Genomic DNA, 19,822 nt, shown 5'->3' with positions numbered 1-19,822 from the left:
AAACTGTAGCAAGACCATAAACATGCTAGAGAGCAACCACCAAGTCGAGTATAAGAGACTAACATGTTAAACAGGCATTCAATAGGCTTCAGGCCCATTACAGTGGGACAGAAATTGGTTTAGAGGGGAGACTTAGTCAAGGTGGATAAACTGCCCTCCACAGTGGACTAGTTATTTCACTGCCCTCCACAATTTCTTTGGGACTCAAGAGTTCAGGTCAGCCATCTCGGACATTGCGTCAAAACTCACCCCCCCCTCAAAATTCATCCCATCCTCCAGGACGTAACAAATTTAGTTGTGCCAAGAGGCCAGTTCTTTCAAAGGGTGCAGCTCTATTACCAGTTCATGCATATCAAGAATTACCCCAACAAGGCCACATAAGAGTCTGAATGTGCTGGCAAATTTGGAGGTCCAAGTCAACTCCGTGCTACAAACCTGGGAGCAAATCCAAGCTTCTCCCAGCCTACACCATGAGCCAAGTTAAGGAAAGACTGCAGAGCAGCTTCAAGGAATCAGTAGACTAATCTACTGCCAAATTTCAAGAGACCTCAAAAACGGATTAATGTCAAATTAGATACAGCTTGCAGACTGCCCGTGCTTCTGTTTTAAAGGCAGTACTGAACAACTACTTGTGCATCATCCAGTTCCAAAGAGTTACGAATGGAGCTCACACTGAAGTGGAATCCAGTCGTCAGAGGCAGATCCGGAGGATGGGGAGGAGGGATTTGCAGGGGGGAGAACAGGGTCACATCTATGAAGCAGTCTTTTTGGGGGGGGGGGGGGGGGGGGGGGGTGTTGAAGGGCTAAATTTAGAAGGGAAAAGTATATTCAGTTATAAGTGGGACTGCAGTGAATGAGTTAGACTTTTCAGGAGATCGTTGAACAGAGGCACCAGCCTAAAGAATCCTGCTGCAGAAGACAGATTAAAGAATACAAACAAATCTTACATTCCCCAGAGTGAAGCCCCACATCCATGGTCTCCGATATGGATATCTAGAGTCAGAAAGGGGACTGAAATGATGCACATTGGTCAGGTTTAGGGGCTCCGGTGTAGAGAGCAAGGATCAACAGGCAAATCAAGAAAGTAGGGATCACTACAGAGCTCAAGTGTGCACTGTATCTGTGTAGATACACAGAATCCTAATCTATACAGCTGATTATGTCACAGCAAGAGATAATCGGGTACAGCAACTAGGGACAAATTACAAGGTTTTTTTTTTAAAAGATACTTTATTCCTAAATTTACAATATACATTATGAAACAATTTATGATAAAATTACAATTTATGTACAAAGCAGCATCAATGTAAAAGTGCAGGCAGCAGAAACGTTACTCCTATGAGCCTTCTTCCATCAAGGAGGTAAATAAGTTCTCAACAAGTTCAGATTTTAGCTGTGAGATTGTGCTGATTTTCATGAGTTTGCTTGTTGCATATTTGTTCTTTGTAGCCTGCAGATTCAAAATAAAGAGATTAGCATTCACAAGTTGACCACAAAAAAAAGCCCTATTGTAGAAATGAGTTTTGGAACATTGAGAATCTCTGCGATGGGGACAGATTTTTCTTGAAAATGTTGCCGCCATGTATTGAAAAGGCAGCTTGCTGTGATTGGCACAAGACATTTTGCTGCGAAACATTTATGTCAAGCCTAACAGCCTGGTCTGCAGGGATCCATTTTCTTCAGCATCCCACTGCTTTAGCAATTCTCCACAAACTTAAAGCCTTGTGGCTATGGAGGCTTGGACAAGTCCAATTAAATCAAGAGTGAGGTGCTGCTTTCAGAAGGATCATGCCTAATCAGGGCTCTGCTGCTACAGTACTACTTGAAGTATTTGGATAGCTCTAACATATCTGCAGGTGTTGATGAACCATATATCTTTGTGATGCTCAACTCAGTTTTAGCATCTGATCTATATGCCTTGCACATTTGTTTATGTATATAAAATCGAAATACCAGTTTGTGTTAACTTTGGCTAGGGTTAGCATCAAGGTATGGGTGCAGTTTTTTTGTTCTTTTTTAATAAAGGTAAGGGCTAGCGTTACAAAAGTGCAAACTATACATTAAGTGTATTTATAGGCTAGGGGAATAAAGTTTGGGACCAAGAAGAGTGGAGTGTAATTGCAGAAAATCTTTTGCACCGTTAACACTCAGAACTGCATTATTTTCTTTACTGATAGGATCTCTGCAGCTTGACTTCTGAAATAGGCAGCATGCCCATGGTCCAGTCTAGATTGAATTAATATAGTCACAGCCATGGCATGGAAATCCGGTGGGATATTTTTGGGTGGGGTAACGGGAGCTCAGTTTTAAATACCATTACTCTTGTGATCAGGGTTACCATGGAGCGATCGGAAACAATACCCAGACTGTTATTTGGCGGCATGGGTTGAGGGCTCAGTACTTCAGGCCAGCAAGCTAGATTCTATTGATCTAAACTTGTATTGATAGTTTAGTCGTGAGGGTCTATAACTCCCTTAAATAAATTCGAACCATTGCACAGTTGAAGAAGCTGTTTAAATCAGGAATAGAACCAGCATACAATAGATTTGGTTGACTGCATGACAGCTTAAAAAGTTATTAATAATTATCATACATTTAGAACTGTACTGTCCTCACTGTAGAAGTAGCCAGTAGGACCCTAAAGAGACAGGATATCATTTTTGGTCACAATGCTCTTTATAAATACCTCATACAATGCAATGTTAAAACGGCAGAAGAGAGAATACCGATCCCAGTGAAAATAGTTGCAGCAAACTCTGAACAGCTCTCCCTTGAGGTATAATGTAGCAAGCAGACTGCCCGTACAGTAGTGAAACTCGCATTAACTGGAACACTGCATAAACACTGAGGGGACCCTATGACTAAATACTTACAAGGTGTTTGGTCAGGCCGTTATTCACTCGAACTACATTCTTTGCCATGTGTTTCATGACCAGCAACAAGCTGTCCTCGGAATACCCAGTGTAATACTGTGTAGTAGGATCCTTAAAAAGAAAAGATAATTTACCCTCAATGCAGTAGAGGTCATTAAATGTGTACGCAGTGTAACATCAAGAGCGAATGTAATTATGCAACAAAGCTCCAGCTTACAAGATACGGAGTAGCGAAGATGGGCCAATTGGTTCGATTAAAACCTAGATAGTCGATTGATGGGCGTGAAGAGAGATTTCAGAACTTAGTCAAAACCTCACAATTATAATTTTAGGCTCAAGTAAGAGTATGAGACTAAGTAAGATCTTAGCCAGAGATCATCAGGCTATGTAAAAAAAAAAACAAAAAAAAAAAAAAAAACACACAAACACCCACCATACACAAACAACCCACACAAATCTTGCATCTATGTAACCACCCCAAAACCTGTTCCTGGAGCACATCAAGTATAATGCTGCAGGATAACCTAGCCTTCTCCCAACCTCAAAGACCACTGATGCATAACTCAGGGATACCATCTGTGCGCCAAAGTATTATAGAAGGTTATGATTGGAGGAGCACAACCAAAGCAAGATGATCGCCACGCGATTCAATGTACTTGCTTCTGGCATCAGGATCCACGAGGGGAGAGCTTGGATTCATGCAGGTAATTGGTGTATGTAAGCTGTGCAGGTAATTGGTGTATGTAAGAGTGTGAATGTGTACTCTGCTCCCACTCATGTGTGGATTTAAAAGCTATTCGATGGATCAATCAGTGTGGCAGCTGGAATAGACCTACACAAAGTTCTGATGGGGGCTGGTAGAAACTCCGCGAGATAGTGTGGTAGCCTTAAACTGCGCAATTTATATACTGCATTGGTAGGGTAAGTGATTTTGCATTGTACATAAAGTTAACATAGAAATTCCATAGTTTACTCATTTTACTATATGAAGAGGAAGAATGCTCGAACAGAAAAGCGATTTTCACAAAATGCCATGAAGTAAAGCCTTGCGCAGCGAGTCATTGACTTGGTGAAACCATAAACCACAAAAATGCATTGCCGTACAAACAATGGTTTGTCTTCTGGTGTGACCAGAGAGGCCCTAAACAAACACTTCAAGTGGTGAGGGTATGGCAAAAGTAGAAGATGGAATAATGGAGATAAAGGCTTAGCCAATTTTCCAAATCAAGCTGAGAAATCTACTCACTATGGCGAGTAAACCTTGATCAGGGCGAGCTGTTTTTAGGGCCTACTCTGATAAATAGCTAGAGGAGACAAAGAATGGGGTTTTGTTCATTCGGAAAGTGAAGGAGCCATAAAGATGTACTTAAATCTTGTTGTTATCTTGTAAAATTTGCTGTCTGTATAAAAACAGACAAAAAAAAAATGAGCTTCGGTTTTCCTACAATTTGCTGCATATTTTATCCTAGAGTAGGTTTTACAAAATCCTCTAACGTTGCAGTCAAATAAAGTAAATTAAACTGTCCGACAATCGTGCGGGGTGCACAAAATTTAAATAGCTTGTACATGAGCTATATAAATATTTCAAATTATATATCCACATTATGGGAAGCACTTTTGTAATTTCGAAGTGAGATGGACACAAAGGTTTTCAAAGCCTCAAAACAAATCGGAATACTTTACTTGGTGATGGGCAAGTGATAAATGTTCGCTGAAACCAGATTTACTCCCATTATAGTTTGTACACTGCATGTCAGTGGGAATCTTTGTGGCCATTTTAATGGAAAAGGTCTGCCTGTAAATGACTGCTAGCACATCATGCTGTTAATATTTATGAAGAGATTTTAGAAATATACCTGCACCCGCCTTAACGACAATGCTATTAGTGAAGTAAGGCAAGTCAAGGTTTAGCTGTACCCTGTATGTGGGTTAGATCACACATGGAGCAAATGTTTAGTCAATTAAATAAGAGTTTGACTCAGCAAAATATAATATTTGCGAAAGATCCAACAATAGGAAACATGGGCATCACAGTTGGGTCAAAGAGATTTACGTCGATAGACCTGCAGGTCTGGTAAAAATGTTTGATTCAAGGCCTGCAAATGTGTTTAATGGTAAATATTTCAAGCATAAAGGTTGTATCCAACACCAGTCCGACAGGGCGGGCCCACGGGATCAGCTCAACCACAGTAAGAGCTTACAACCTATGCAGGGACAGCTTCTAAAGATTTATGTAATGGCCTCCCCACTCCCCTACACCCATCTTATGGCCTGATCCCCTTTGTAACCAACATCGGGCACAACAGGAGGCCAATGTGTTAATTTTCATGGAGAAGACCAGAGACTGGTAAAGCACAGGATGAACAACATTAGCAGGCGATTGTGAAAGACCCCTCCAAAATCACAGTTACGCACCTCTAGAGAGAACCCAATGTATCTTGCTTGTACAGGAACCTAATCCCGTACAAGCAAAGTCTTGATTGCACCATGGGGGAAACTAGTACAGGCCAAAAGAGAACCTTTCACTTCATTAAGAGCTACAAAGAAATTGGGGTCAGAATATACTACACAAGTTAAACCCTGCCTCTATTGGCCACCAAAACTGTGTAGCTTCCATAAGGGCCACCAGAAACTTAGTTAATGCATCACTTCATACAACCACTTTCACAAGCTACACAACACATTTTCATAATGTTTCAAACTCACCCAGCTGCCACGTCCCAAAATCTTCTGAGACAGGCATAAAGCGGCTGCAGCAACTTCTGAGGGGCGAAAATGAGCCATATCATAGTCTATCAGCACCAACTCCATCAGGTATTTTGCCAGCATGTGTGTTACACCATCAGCCTGCGATGGAAAAGTAGGTTAGGTTACATAACATTTGCATTATGCAAGGAACAGGAAGCGTCAAATGTTGATTGAGTGAACCATCTAACGCACATTTGTCATAATTAAAAAGGGATTTCTAAGATGTGAATCTCAAATACACAAAACTATAGAACCTCGTACACGAATTATTAAACCTTCACTTTCATTCACAAACAAAAATCGAAATGTCAATGGGAAGCTTACAGCTTTTCGGAATTTGGGTGGGTTTCTTAAAGTCAAGGCAATAAGCTAGGCTCCACCCTATCATGGACAATGTTGCTCCTAGAGCATCCTATGTCACAGCAAGCTAGCGATTTGAGGCCACCAAGCACCCCTATCTCAGTTTGCAGTACTTGCAATATTCCCATATATCAAGCTATGGATATTTTAATTTTTAGCCTCCACTTTAAATTCCTGCACATTTAGAGAGACTTTGAAAACTAAGTATATACACATTAAAAAGACAGGTGAGGACCCTCCGCCCCCATGCTTGTGCAAGTAACTACCATTGGCAAGAGGTTTATTGCATTCTCATACCATTCAGAGTCCTAACACCCTTCGGGAAAAAGACAGTTTGCTATTTAAGAGGGGGAAAAAAACCAAAAAAAACACTACTGCTTAGGATACTCTTACTCAGAGCTCTTAAGACACATTAAGATAGCAATAGTGTCTAGCTTCAGGGACCCATTATAGCCATCAAGCACTGGCCGGTTTTAACTCGCAAGCAAGTCCAATTCACTAATTTCATGCTGTAACCTTATGTAACCTTACTCACATGTAGGGTAAACTATGGTTGAGGTATTGGAACACTAGAGCAAAAGGCTAGATTTACTAGTGCCCCACAAAAATTGATTCCAGTTACTTCAACCACTGCTGTAGGGTAGGACATTACAGTCTTGCTATGCAATACCAAATCCCAGGAATTTTATAAACCATTGGTCAGGGAACCAGACTCCTGGACACCACAGTGCAGACGCATGTAGAACTTTAACACATGCTCATGTCAGTGATTCTTTGGCCTGACATTAAACCCATGATCATATGTAAAAGAACAGTCAGATAAGGAGAATTACTACCTCGTGAAACATAAGTGGAGTAGTTCCTCAGTCCAAGAGATGGGATGATCCTTTAGGAGCACTAAAAACCATTCCGTGAAAGGCATGCACCCGAGCTAAGTGTTGCCAAGCAAAATACAGGACTGAACACTTGCAAATGCAAAAACAGTTAGACAGAATGCAGAACAATGTCATACATTCACTCCAGTACAGAGATCTGGGCCTAAATCCATTGTTTTTTGCTCACCACACCAACCCAGTTCAGACATGGCCATATGCAAGTCAGCCATGACCCTGTGCCTCATGGGAACAGTCCAGTCCGAACTGCCAAGCCATGTCTTCACTGGACCAGAATCAAACATCCTAGGACCGGTTTCTGGCCATCAGCCGTCAGCCAGGATAGTTTGACTCCAGTGGTGTGGAGAGCACAGGACTCCCGTCTGAGCAGACCCGTCCCACTCGCTGTGAAATGCTAAATACAAGTTGGACAGAATGCAGAACACGGTCATACATTCACCCCAGTACAGAGATCTGGGCCTAAAGTTAGCTTTTTTTGCTCACCACACCACCCCAGTTCAGACATGGCCATATCCTAGGACCGGTTTCTGGCTATCAGCCGTCATCTGCTGGGGTGGGGAGCAAAAAAAACATTGGATTTAGGCCCAGATCTCTGTACTGGGGAGAATGTATAACATTGTTCTGCATGCTGTCCATCAACTGTTGTTTTGATTGGACACTTGCAAAAGCCTGGTTTAGTAAATAATCTAGTAAGTGTACATCTGTGCTTTGCCAAGTAAACCAACCTAGTAATCCGCAAGACAAGTCACAACGAATATATGCCGAGCCTGACTAGCATGCATTAATTGAAGTATGGGCCACAAATTAGACAGCAATGAAGGACCTTTGCAAGCAAGTATTGGAAAATCTGGGAATTGTTCGTTTTTTCACTTTTAGCATGCATCACTAGAATAAAACAAAAGATAAGGCTGTAGCCTTAATCTGCAAACCATATGCTTGCAACAAAAACACTTTACACAAATATTGTAATTAGTGTAGGTAACCCTATGGGTGCTTCCTAGCAGGAAGACAAGGTTAAACAGGTGATGCACATTCAAGAAAATAGGAATCTTACTGGAACAAAAAGTTACTAGAAGATTTGAATTAGCAGAACCTGGGAAGCTAGTTTAAGCACACATGGATGCCTAAAATATATGTAAGCACTAACACTGAAGTGCATGCAGTCACTTAATGCAAGAGGCAATGGCTGGCCTACTGCCCCATGCTATATGCTGTGAGGACCAGAGCAAAACAGCGAGAATAGCTAAATAGGTTAAAGGATGAAAGGGGTGGTTACAAAGACCCACGATGCATGAATTTCATTATACTTTTTTTTTTAAATGCACACACGACTGGCGACCAAAATGAAAGCAGACAGCCTCCTTCAACATGGGAAGAACCAAAGCTGTGAGCAAATGGCATGGGAGAATGGAGTACTATTACACTGTTGAAATGACCTGCAATCACAGCAGCAAAGCATCAACAATATTATACTATACCTTGCTAGCTTTGGATGCTCTTCGTAAGAAGTGGATTGGCAGTGGTCGTCCCAAACCAAAGCTTAGCCCTTGTAGTATCAACTTCTCCATTTCCAGGATCTGAGCATTGGAATATGCGTTGTCCGTCATATACACAAAGTCCCTAGCCTCGGGAACGAAGATTTCTTCATACTTCGCTGCCAAGAGTAGGGAAGATACTCCCACCAACTGAAGCTTGTTTCTGGTAACTGGCTGAATCTGAAAGCGATATAAAAAGTTTACATGCTCAAGTACAAACACTTGCAGATCCAAGACAAACCAGTCCCATAATGGAACTATTCTACTGTAGTAATGAACAAACCCCCTTTAGGGCCATATTCTGCCTTCCCATTTCAAGCTGCAATAATAGAAATAAAACTACAAACACTAATCTGTGCAATTGGAACACAGAAGCAATAACCCATCAAGCAACTACGGCTTAGACTGTCTAACACACACTACGCAAATCACTTAACTGTATACGTTCACTCTTTGTATTTTGTTATAATGTTTGATGCACCTGGTTGATTATGTGTATTGTTATATTGCTGACGCACCTGGTTGACTTTGCACACTTTACCCTCTCCACCTCAACGATCCCTACTTCCCTACTACTGTTGCACCTGTGGGACTATACATCCTGCACACACCCACCTCAACTTTGCCCACCTTTAAACTCTAAGTATTCTAAACACGCTTAAGCAAGTATATGCTCCTTATTATTGTACTTTATACTATGGACGCAATTGTTTGTCTATACACAGTGTACCGACACTACCTCACCTGTGACCTACCTCATGTCATTTGACCTACCTATGTAACTAGCACCTTGTACCCAACTACCTCATATATTACTTTGTATATACGCTTTATTACTTTGTATTTCTATCCCCATGCCCTTGTAAAGCGCTCTGATATCTGCAAAGATCTTGTTCGCGCTATATAAAACTTTCAAAATAAAAATAAAATAAAAATTTGAAGGTTACATATAAAGCTTAGGCTACAGTTGCAACGGTCTTATACTGGAAGCAACCATGCACTACTGTATGGTTTGGGGATTTATAACAACTGCCCTCGTGTTGAAGGGCGGCACCTGAAATCCTCCATTAGGAAGAAGATGTTGAGCTCAAAGTCAGAAACTAAGACATGCCAATTACTTAATAAGCAGGGTCAAGCATGAACAATTCGGACTAGACCTGTAGGCAACTTGCCTTACAGCATGGGCAGCAAAAATAGCCAATCCATAAAGAGTGAGCTAGGCTCTCAAACAAGAATAACTGAAGACCGACCCTAAACGCTGCTGCAATTCAAGCATTTTAACCGGCAGCTTATCACCTTAAACAGTGTCCCCGTAGCTTCACTCCAACAGGAGTCACAGGCTTTGCGAATTGCCAGACCAAGGTTTTACTTTTACATGCAACAGGCACAATCACATTCTTAGCTCACACCCTATTCGGGAGTTAAAAATAAAGTTATTGCAGTAGGACTAATCAGACAGCGTGGCAGCAAGCAACGGATTCGTTCACTTGCATTGCAGATGGATTAAATGGCATAGAATCTCCGGTACATCAGGTTTCTCCTAACTCTGATGACTAGAGGTCACACGGGACACCAGCTATGTGAAATGCAGTGCATACTTACTTGTAAAAAACGATCAATTAATGAGACACACATGTATAGTGTTTCCTGAAGAAGCTGGAACTTGGAGTGAACTTGAATAAGCCAGTCAATCAGGATAGCACGCATGCGCCCATTAATTTCCCGTCCATCAAGGTACCCTGGAAACACAGGCTGTTGCACCTGGAATATTACATAAGAAACACGTTTAATGCAGGAGTCAATTTAAAACTTTTAAATACCGATAAACAAAAAGAAAATATGGGCTTCAGTAGCTACAAAAAAAAAAAAAAAAAAAAAAAGTAGGCTCGTCCGAGAGTCTTTCCAAATATTAAAAATAAATGTTCACCATGCCACTTCCATAAAAGTGCAAGCCTAAAAACTAAAATTCTGCACTAAAGTCTCTTGCCACATGTGTAGACTGCCAACATGAGCAAAGTTAAAAAACAAAACCAGGCCACCCAACCAATTGGCTACAACATTGCAAATGTCAGCCATGTGTCTTGATGAGCAACCAGTGGCAAAGTCCATCTTTCTCGCCCATACAATTTATTTTAAATAATTACTGCGATCAACATTCACCCAAACAGGGTTTCTCGGCACTAAAACCTACAGTTTAGTGCACAGAAACCAATGTCCAACAAATTAAAAAGCCACGTTTTCAGCAATTTCAGACCACTTGGTCCAGATTGCAAATGCAGTGGCAAAGAGTTCCAGCGTGTGGCAGCAGCCAAAGAGAAAGCTCTTCCACTGGTCTTGCAACAGCATGTGGTTACCTTTAGCAACTTTTGGCTGCCAGGTCAAATGAGACCGTTTGGACATACTCCCTAAAGGCGAGGCAAAGGGTGTAAACGGCTTTAAGACGTTATTTTGAATTGAAATACAATATCAATTCCCTCTTTAAGGAAGATGGGTTTGTGAAAAGCTAAAAGGTGGACGGTCTGCAATACTACATAGCTTTCCATCAGGGACACCACAATGAACCAAAATCCCTTAAGTGCAAGAGTTAAGACACAGTAGTCTGAATGAATTTGCCTAGAGACTTGCCACACAACCACCGTAGAATTTGCAGCTGTGATTTAGAAATGTTGAGACCCACGTTGAAGTCTGTGTATTACATGGATGATCCAGACAGCAGAGCAGGAAAGAAAGCTTGGTGAGATGGTCACCTGATAGTTGCTGCTGTTCAGTTTAGAAAGCCATCCGTGCTACAAATCCTTAAGGTACATTGTCCCAAAACGGACACACTAGATTAAGCCGCAGATTATAAAATGAATTAAGAGAAGAAAAAAAAGAAAAAAAAAAAAATCAGACCATAAAAACTTCAGTAATTGCTAATGAGCTCAGGTGCTAAAGGCCAGGAACCCCTAGAGCTGGAGCATAGCACAGACCACCTATAATGTAGCGCTTCTGGCTAAACCAGCCGTTATATGGTGCAGCAGTCTAGGTTTGAAGTAAACTTATTCTTTTCTGGTTACCCCAAGTACAGGACGATTTCCTAGTGTTAAGCTTCGTTTACCGGCACACCAACAGTATATGTGTAATAAAAGGATTACAAAAGCCCTGATAAAGCAGTAAACTTATTGGTTAGAGCAATACAGGCCTGTTACAAATAGATTTGAGATGCATGCCTTGTACAAAAGCTATGCTCATGAGTTTGTGTAAAAACCTTTAAGAAACTTACTTTAACCCTTCTTTTCTGCCGCAAGGGCATAGTAGCAGGGACCCAAAGGTCTCCTGTACAGTGAAACTGTCATGTAGTGCTCTTCTCCAGATTGAAGAAAGATTTGATGGTGTGAAGGGGGGGCTTTTGCTTCAAAGCCTGCCAATTACAACATGAAACGCCTCCATCACATTGTGGAAGGTAGAACCTTATATACAGATTACATATCCAAGAAACCAAGGAGACGAAAGAACAGCTGAGCCATTGGACTCAGACAGCCAATAGTAGAACCCAAATATTTAAGCAGGCATTCCAGCCTATGGATAAGATGCAAAATAATAAGAAAAAATAAATAAATAATTCGTTTAGTGGTCACTATTATGATTTAGAGTGAAATAAGTTTCCAATGCACCAGGAGACCAGTGTATTGTGAGGGGTTTTAAAGAAACCCATTTGGAAGACCGTGGGGTTTTCTGGTTGGTTAAACATTCAACCAGAAGTGGGGTGATAAATCAAGTTCATGAAGGCATGGAGAATGTGGTCACTAGGTTACATATATAAACGGTTACCAAGTATATTACAGATTTATTGCATCAAGGAATCAGCAATACCCAATTGAAGAAATGAGTGACAAAGTCAGCCATAAGTTACTAGGCCAAGGAAAGTCTTTTACACGTTAAGCAAGTTCATGAAGGCATGGAGACTGTGGTCACTAGGCTACATATATAAATGGTTATCAACTATCACAATGTATTGCATCAAGGAATCAGCAATACCCAATTGAAGAAATGAGTGCCAAAGTCAGCCATAAGTTACTAGGCCAAGGAAAGTCTTTTACACATTAATCCGGGCTTAATTTAGGACTCCTTCCAAGAAGAAAAAGTTATTAGCCATTCTTGGAGTGGCTTTAGGTCTGCAGAGTGTAAAGCAGGGAGATTAGTTACCTACCAAGCATGTAAAAAGTTTCACATGGCAATAGGGAGTTGCTCTACAATTGAGAGAACATAGCAGCAATGTAATTACCAGTTAATGGGAAGAAAAACAAACAAAACAAAAAAAAAAAAACACAAAGAGGCCATACCGTCATATGGCTTAGTTTAGCAAACTGAATCTACAAGCCAATCCAGCCTCCAGAAGTACAAGCAGAAAATCTGCCTAATCACCACTTCGAATGGCAAAGAGTGGGTGGGGTAAAGATAAATGAAAGATCCAGAAGGGGCAAAAGGCAGTGACATCTACAAACTCAATAGCCTAATAGCCAACTATTTACACTTCCATTACCAACCCAGAGTACTACCGTCTATAGCTCAATGGGTTGCATTTACATACCTCTAGCTGTCGGAGATAAACAAATATTTCCTTGGCATAGCTGCAACACTGTTGAGGATTAACATCCTCATCAATATTCTCCACATTTATCAAAGCATCAGAGAAGGCTTGACACAACCGGTCCTCGTCCATGGAAACATCATTTGATTTAGAGCAGAGAACCTACACAAAAAGGATAAAAAAACAAAAAAAAATAAAGCAGAGTTTCAAATATTAACTTAACTATCTAAGCACCATTAACCTTTTGCTCATTAATGATCACATTGCAATCAGCTCAACGCTCTTATTTACACAATACAGTGAAATAAAGCCTTTTAATAGTCCATGATGAATGGATCAAGACCAGTGCCACAGGAATGATGAGATTCTGCAGTCCTAGTCATAATCACAATTTAAATGTTGCCATAGGAAATATCTACTTGTCAGGCCCATAATGGGCCATTAATATTTAAGGGCAAGCCTGCCCGGCAAGGCATGGGGAGGCTACCCCCCACCCCCTGTCCCCCTCTAGTCTTCGATCCGTAGACCTTTCTGAAAATACTCAATCTAAATAAAAACATTTTTATTTATTTATTTTTACACACACCACACACACTTGTTCAAAAGTGCTGTTACTATACATAACTGTAGATGATCATATGGGCAGACAAATTAAGGAGATCTATACTACTGTGAGCAAGACACCTATAGTTCCGGTTAGATGGCAATTAAAGTAGCAAAGATGTGTTAATTTACATTGTGCATATAAATCAGTATCTCTTCAATGTCATTCATTTTGCCTTATAAAACAGGAGCCTTTCGCTTCCCTATGGCAAACTGTTCGGTTGCCTAACAAAACTGTGCATCACTTTGCAACATGAACAAACATATAGAGGCAAGTTAACGGCACAATCACATTTCCAGTGTGCCATCCATGGCAATGCAAAGCAAAACCAAAGGGGAATGCAGGCATGTACATAAAGTAAATAGGGGTGCACACTACAGAACGCAGAAGTCTTGAAAAAAGCAAATTTCACCATATACAGGAGAAGGTTTTTCAGGACTCTTCATCTGGTGAAAGGATTGAGGGTAGGTGCAATCTAATTTTACAAACGGTTACCTGGCTGATGTCAGTTTTAGCCTTTGAATCAAGGAACGCCTTTTCGCTTAAATGAAGATTTTGGTTCTCAAATGGATAGCTTCCTTCTCCTGAAGAACGCCACAGGCTCATGCCATTTATATCAGAACCCCATGACCTCATCTGCAGTCAGACAGGGATCACACAGCCCCACACTTTAACATATACATGACTCCTCTGGCTAACAGAAGGTCCCACAGAATCATCTCCTGTGTCGACGACCCCCAGACCATTTAACCCTCTCAAACTACATGGACCACAAAGACAAACCTCAAACAAAGCACTGTCAGTTGGTTTAAAGAAAACTGCCTCAAGCTCAAAACAGAAGTTAAGACCTCCAGGAATAGCACCATTATGGACCATACGCCCTTGCTACGCTAGAGAAAGGCCTACAGAAAATGAAATTATAAAAAAAAAGTCTCATACGGCAACAAAGCATAAAACCGCAATTGCATTGCTCACAATATTGTTCTACGCCATAGCCAAATATTAACATACACGGGTGGAAGAACAAAATTCTGAAAGCTAGAAACCAAACCAAAAACTACTGCTCTGGTAAAAGAACACCAAATGGACTATTTAAAGATCACTTTGTATGGTTGTTTTTAGGCCAGACCCCTGGTCTACCGGATAGTCTTCATATCTACCGGATAGTCTTCATACTTTGAAGCAACACCTTACCACAGGTATCATGCTAAATACTGAAGGCGCTTAAAAAACAAGCTTAATACAATGTACTACTGCGATTTAACATAACGCAATCTAGTCAAGGTACCTCTATCAGAAAATGCACTTCTTTGGTGGAATGTAGCCAATCATTCTTGACTGACGCAACTTTTAGCCTCTGTGGTAACAAGTCTTCACAGAAGGAACTAGTAGAAAAGTCCCGGGACTTGTCAATGCACCAAACCTCACAAAGTAAAGGATATAGGTCAGATTGATTAGCAGCTAGAACTAGTTAAAATTCAGTCCTACGAAAGGTACCATTTGTCACAAGGATTTAGGACTATTCACAATAATCCTTGTATGGAATCATGACAAGTGAACAATTTGACATCTACCAGAAGATATTATAGTCCAATCACTGTTGCCAGGTAATCTGGACTAGTTTTAGAAATTTGCAAATTTAAGTATCGCGGCATTAGGTGTCTAGCAATATTTAAGTGTTAAAATGCATTAGTACTTTGCAAATTAAACAGACAGCGTCTGATAACAGTGGAGATGTATAACCTGCGACAAAAGATAGATAAACTTTTAGCTGCGTAATCTCCTACATAATTAAGGGGAGAGTGTAATCTGTAAAATCTGCTCAAGCAGCGATAAACAAGCAGACACTTATGATAAAGGTTTGTGTCACCCCTCCCGCAAAACTACTGATAATGTTTGAGGGCAATTGGTTCATGCAATGCTCACCACAATATCTCAGAGCAAATCCAGATTATTTTCCTCTTCAGCAATTAATTTGCTGATGTTTAGATTGTCTTGTTTGATCCATTAGACTTGTTAGATAGTGTCACTCGTTGAGAATGCACTGGTGTAGACAATTCATGGTGGATGAGAGACATCCACGTCCTGCAGTGAAAACGCAGGCCCAAATCACCATGGTACAATGAAGAGCAACTACTCACCCACGAGGTCTGGTGTTGGAGGGCCTCGTATGCGCGAGTGAGAAGTTTGAAGGTTATTCTTTTAATAGGGAGTCAGTGGAGATAGGAGGTCTTGGATGACGTGGCTACGACAGGGGATGTCTAGGTTCAGCCTGGGTGTGGCGTTAGAATTTGCAAAGTAGTTTCTTGTTGATTCCAGCATAGCGAGCGTTGCCGTAGTCCAGTCTACTACTGATGAGCGTGTGTGACATTTTTTCTGCATTCGGATGGGATCCATCTGAAAGTTTTTCGGATTATACGAAGGGTGTTTAAGCAGGCTGAGATCTGGTGTTGATCTGGCGGTTCATTGTGAGCAATGAGTCTAGTATGATGCAGAAGTTGTGCGTGGTTTGTCAGGGTGGCCCTACCCACCAGGAATCACATCATGTGATTTTGACCTTTTTTTTCTTTTGTGTTATTGACCTGCCTGTGGGTTTACTCTATCAATTATTTGTACTTGTATCATTGATGTATCTGGCTGACTATGCTCCCACATGTACCTCCCCCACCCCAATTGTCATTTAATCACACGTTGTTCCTTTCGGCTGTGAAGTGCTCTGATATCTGCAAAGATCTTGTTCGCGCTATATAAAACTTTCAAAATAAATAAATAAATGTGGAAGAGGTGGAGCCAAGGATGAGGACTTCTGTGTTTTTTGGAGTGGAATTTCAGGCAGCTCTTCAGCCAGGTGGCGACGGCTTTCATTCCTTCTTGGGTTTGATGGGGAGGGAAGAGAATAAGCTGGGTGTTATTGGTGAGGATATTAAGCCTGTGGTTTCTAACGATAGATGCGTGGGGGCAATGTAGATGTTGATATGGGTGGAATATTGGGTGTTGGTTAATCAAGCTTGAAGGACATTGTTCCTAAATTATGCATAAGCACCTTATCTTAGTTTCCTTGGAAAGCTCTTCTTTACAAAAATGACAGACCAGAGATAGCATAATCGATCTAGACCTCTCAGCCAGAGAAGATGCAGACGCAATAAAAATTGTAGAACATTTTAGGAATACAGTCACCATGAAACTGCTAGAGCATGGTTTAAACACCTAGGGGTGGTATAGTAGTATTTGTGATTGAGGCGCACAAATCATACAGAACAGAGGTATTTTATTTGTGGGTTACATTCCCAGCAGCAAATGCAAGAACACAAACATTTCACTCCTACACAGAAGGAGATGCACCAGCGGAATATTGTCTGTTTGAGGACATGGAGGCTCTGTTCATGTACCAGGAACACTTGTACTGGTTTAAAGGAGCCCTACCCCACATTAGAGTGAGAATCAGCCCCCTCGGAAGAGAAGGGGCAACATGGCCAATATTACCAGCCGACACCACATCCGGACATCAAAACCATGCCAGTAGGAGACTTACTCACACAACACAAAGTGATGAAAATACACAGAAACTCGACTCAATTCGTCATGAGGACACTTACAGTCCAACCAGCAATAGTCGCAACAAATGGAACAAGCTCAGGGTACAGCAACTAAAAATCACACCACAAACATTACATGCAGTGATGGGCATAAATGCCCACAAAAACTAGAACAAATGCCATTCTGGGCAGCTCCGAAAACACCACAGCTAGAGGCAGTATTCCCGAATACTACACTGTATGAAAAGCACAGAATGCTAACAATCTGCTTGCCCATGGGGATAACACTCCAAATAGAGGATTGTACCACTTGGGGTACAGTCTTTTGCTGCCATTTATACCAGAACTCATGGTATCCTGTCATTAGCTGTATTAAGAAAAATTAAAAACTAGTACAGAGCAGAGCCTGCCCTGAACTTCGGGATGACGTTACTAGGTAACTATGTCCAGGTATCAGCCATAATATTAGCAAATATTAAAGGGGAAGCAGCTTCGGTGGAAATCCGCCACCGCCTAAGCGAGTTTAGTCCTTTACAACAGAAACACAAACTACCAAAAATAATTGAAACTGCATATGCAGAATTAGTCAGAGTTTGGGTGGGATAGCTTTAAAAGCACAACTAATGGGCTGCCCTGAAAAAGGACACTGCAAAGCAGACACCTGCTTTAACTAAGTGGGACAATAAAAAAAAATAAAACCACCACAACTTTAGAGGAAACAGATCGCAATCCAGAGGTAGATCTCCACAGGAGCCCTCCGAAAAGTAGTACCTTAGGAATAGGGACAATATTAGGAAACCTAACCGGTATCAGAATACAGATACAAGTTACTCTTGTTCCTTTCAGGTTTCATTGAAAAACTCAAGGGAAGGACGGTCAGACAGACAAGAAGAGCGTACGAAGTCCAGAGACAATCAGCACGCTCAACATTACACAAAAAAAAAAAAAAAAAAAAAAAAAAAAAAAAAAAAAAAGAAAACAACAAAAAAAACACACAAACAAACCACAAAGCAAAAGCCACAGTTCAAAGAGAAGGTTGCAGGTCTAAAGAGCAGACATGCCCAGAATTTTGAGAACTGGACTACTGAACGGGGAATGGGCTCTGATGATGCTGGACAGTGTGGCAGAAGTATTAATAGCTCACCAGAACCTTATGGAATTTCTGGTGATAGCGGATTGAATGATTATATCACGATAGAAAGACCAGATACTAGGGTAAGTGTCCCACATAAAGTATATGAAATAATGCTCCAGATGGAGGGGGACGAATGTAGAACAATGATAGGTCTCTTTTGGGAGAACTTTACGTTTGGCTATGACATGGTTAGCTGAAAGAGATTGGTCGCCAGCATTCGTCAAGGATTGCCCTAAAGGGGAAACGATAATACTACCGGCATTCTCCGACCATATTCCCAGGCACCTAAAACACACTGATATGCAGGAGTGGGCAGTAGCCCAGACTCCAGCATTATACAAAAACCATGTTGGATGGGATGAGGATTCATCCCACCACATAATTCCTTGAAAAAATTATTATTTTTTTTAATACTGCCAACTACAGAGGGGCATTATCCAATAAAGCAAGAAGCTAAAAAATATAAAAATAAAAAGTCAGGGAGATCTTCAATCAACTTAACGTAAATACCAAGGGGTGATCGAAAATTGCACCTTAATGAATAATCCTTTGTTTCGCAGTCATGAAACCAGACAATTCGTATCGTTTAGTTCTAGATTATAGACCTTTAAACACTTGCACGAAGCCATTTGCAGTTCAAAATGCTCACAGGGACGTATTAATGAACAACATTGTGCGGAAAAAATATAAAAGGACACTTGATATCTCAAATGGATTTTTCTGCCAAAATATAGCGCCTGATGCAGGTATCCGCATTCTCAGCGCTAGGGTCCCAGCTTCAATTTAGTCAACTCCCAAGGGTAATAGGAACAGCCCGGGGTGGTTTTCTGCCAGAGTAATTGAGTTACTTCAAAATTTGAATGAAGAGGCATAGTCCTATGTGGATGATATTTATCCGACGGACGATGACCTAGAGGAACACTTGAACAGAGTGAATACCATAATTCTGGATTTGCATCCTAGGGCTACAAAGAAATCAAAAGTTGCCCACCTCAGTGTCCTGTATACAGGATAGGCGCTTTTAAGTAAAGGAAAAAAGCCTGGCAGCCATTTTTTGGGAAAAATGAGTGCTGCTCCAACCCCCAAAATCATTTTTAAAAATAAACTACAATCAATCCTGGGATTCTTAAATTTTGGTAGAACATACATTTTAAGATTACACAGAAAGAGTAAAACCTTTCTACGACTTAATAAAACCAGATTTTTCAGCAAGACAATGGACACAGCAACACAGATACACTTCGTTCCTTACAAGGTGACATGATAGCTTCCAAACACAGACACGCATAAACGTACGCAATCATTGCGGGTCAATCTGAGTACACAAATCAGACATAGTGAAGGTGAAACGGTACCAATTGCATACAATCACATTTGTACACAAATGCTGAGATGCGCTTCTCATCTACAGAAAAGATTCTAACAGCAGTACAGACTGCTGTAGTGAGAGCACTGGCTCAGGGGAAACTAATAATAGTTATGACTCTGGTTCCAGCCTTCGAGGCTGCGACAAAGGAAAGCGTTCCTAACGCTAAAGCCTTACATCCGAGATGGGTACAATGGGCTAA

The 19,822-nt window shown here is 41.0% G+C and overlaps 1 protein-coding gene across 1 annotated transcript in view; it reads right to left on the bottom strand.

Moving 5' to 3' along the window:
- Positions 1-1,210: 1,210 nt before the first annotated feature.
- The window catches only part of CCNB2 (cyclin B2), a 60,386-nt gene continuing 41,774 nt past the window's right edge, over positions 1,211-19,822 (bottom strand). The window contains exons 4-9 of the mRNA XM_078685184.1: positions 12,980-13,141; positions 10,012-10,170; positions 8,353-8,589; positions 5,580-5,720; positions 2,874-2,984; positions 1,211-1,450 (exon numbers count right to left, since the gene is read on the bottom strand). Of these exons, the coding sequence (XP_078541310.1) occupies positions 1,337-1,450; positions 2,874-2,984; positions 5,580-5,720; positions 8,353-8,589; positions 10,012-10,170; positions 12,980-13,141 (924 nt within the window). The 3' untranslated portion in view covers positions 1,211-1,336. The remainder of the gene's footprint in view (positions 1,451-2,873; positions 2,985-5,579; positions 5,721-8,352; positions 8,590-10,011; positions 10,171-12,979; positions 13,142-19,822) is intronic.

This window comes from Lissotriton helveticus, chromosome 3_2 (genome assembly GCF_964261635.1).
Source record: "Lissotriton helveticus chromosome 3_2, aLisHel1.1, whole genome shotgun sequence".
NCBI lineage: Eukaryota > Metazoa > Chordata > Amphibia > Caudata > Salamandridae > Lissotriton > Lissotriton helveticus.
This window is presented reverse-complemented; position numbering and strand designations above follow the sequence as displayed.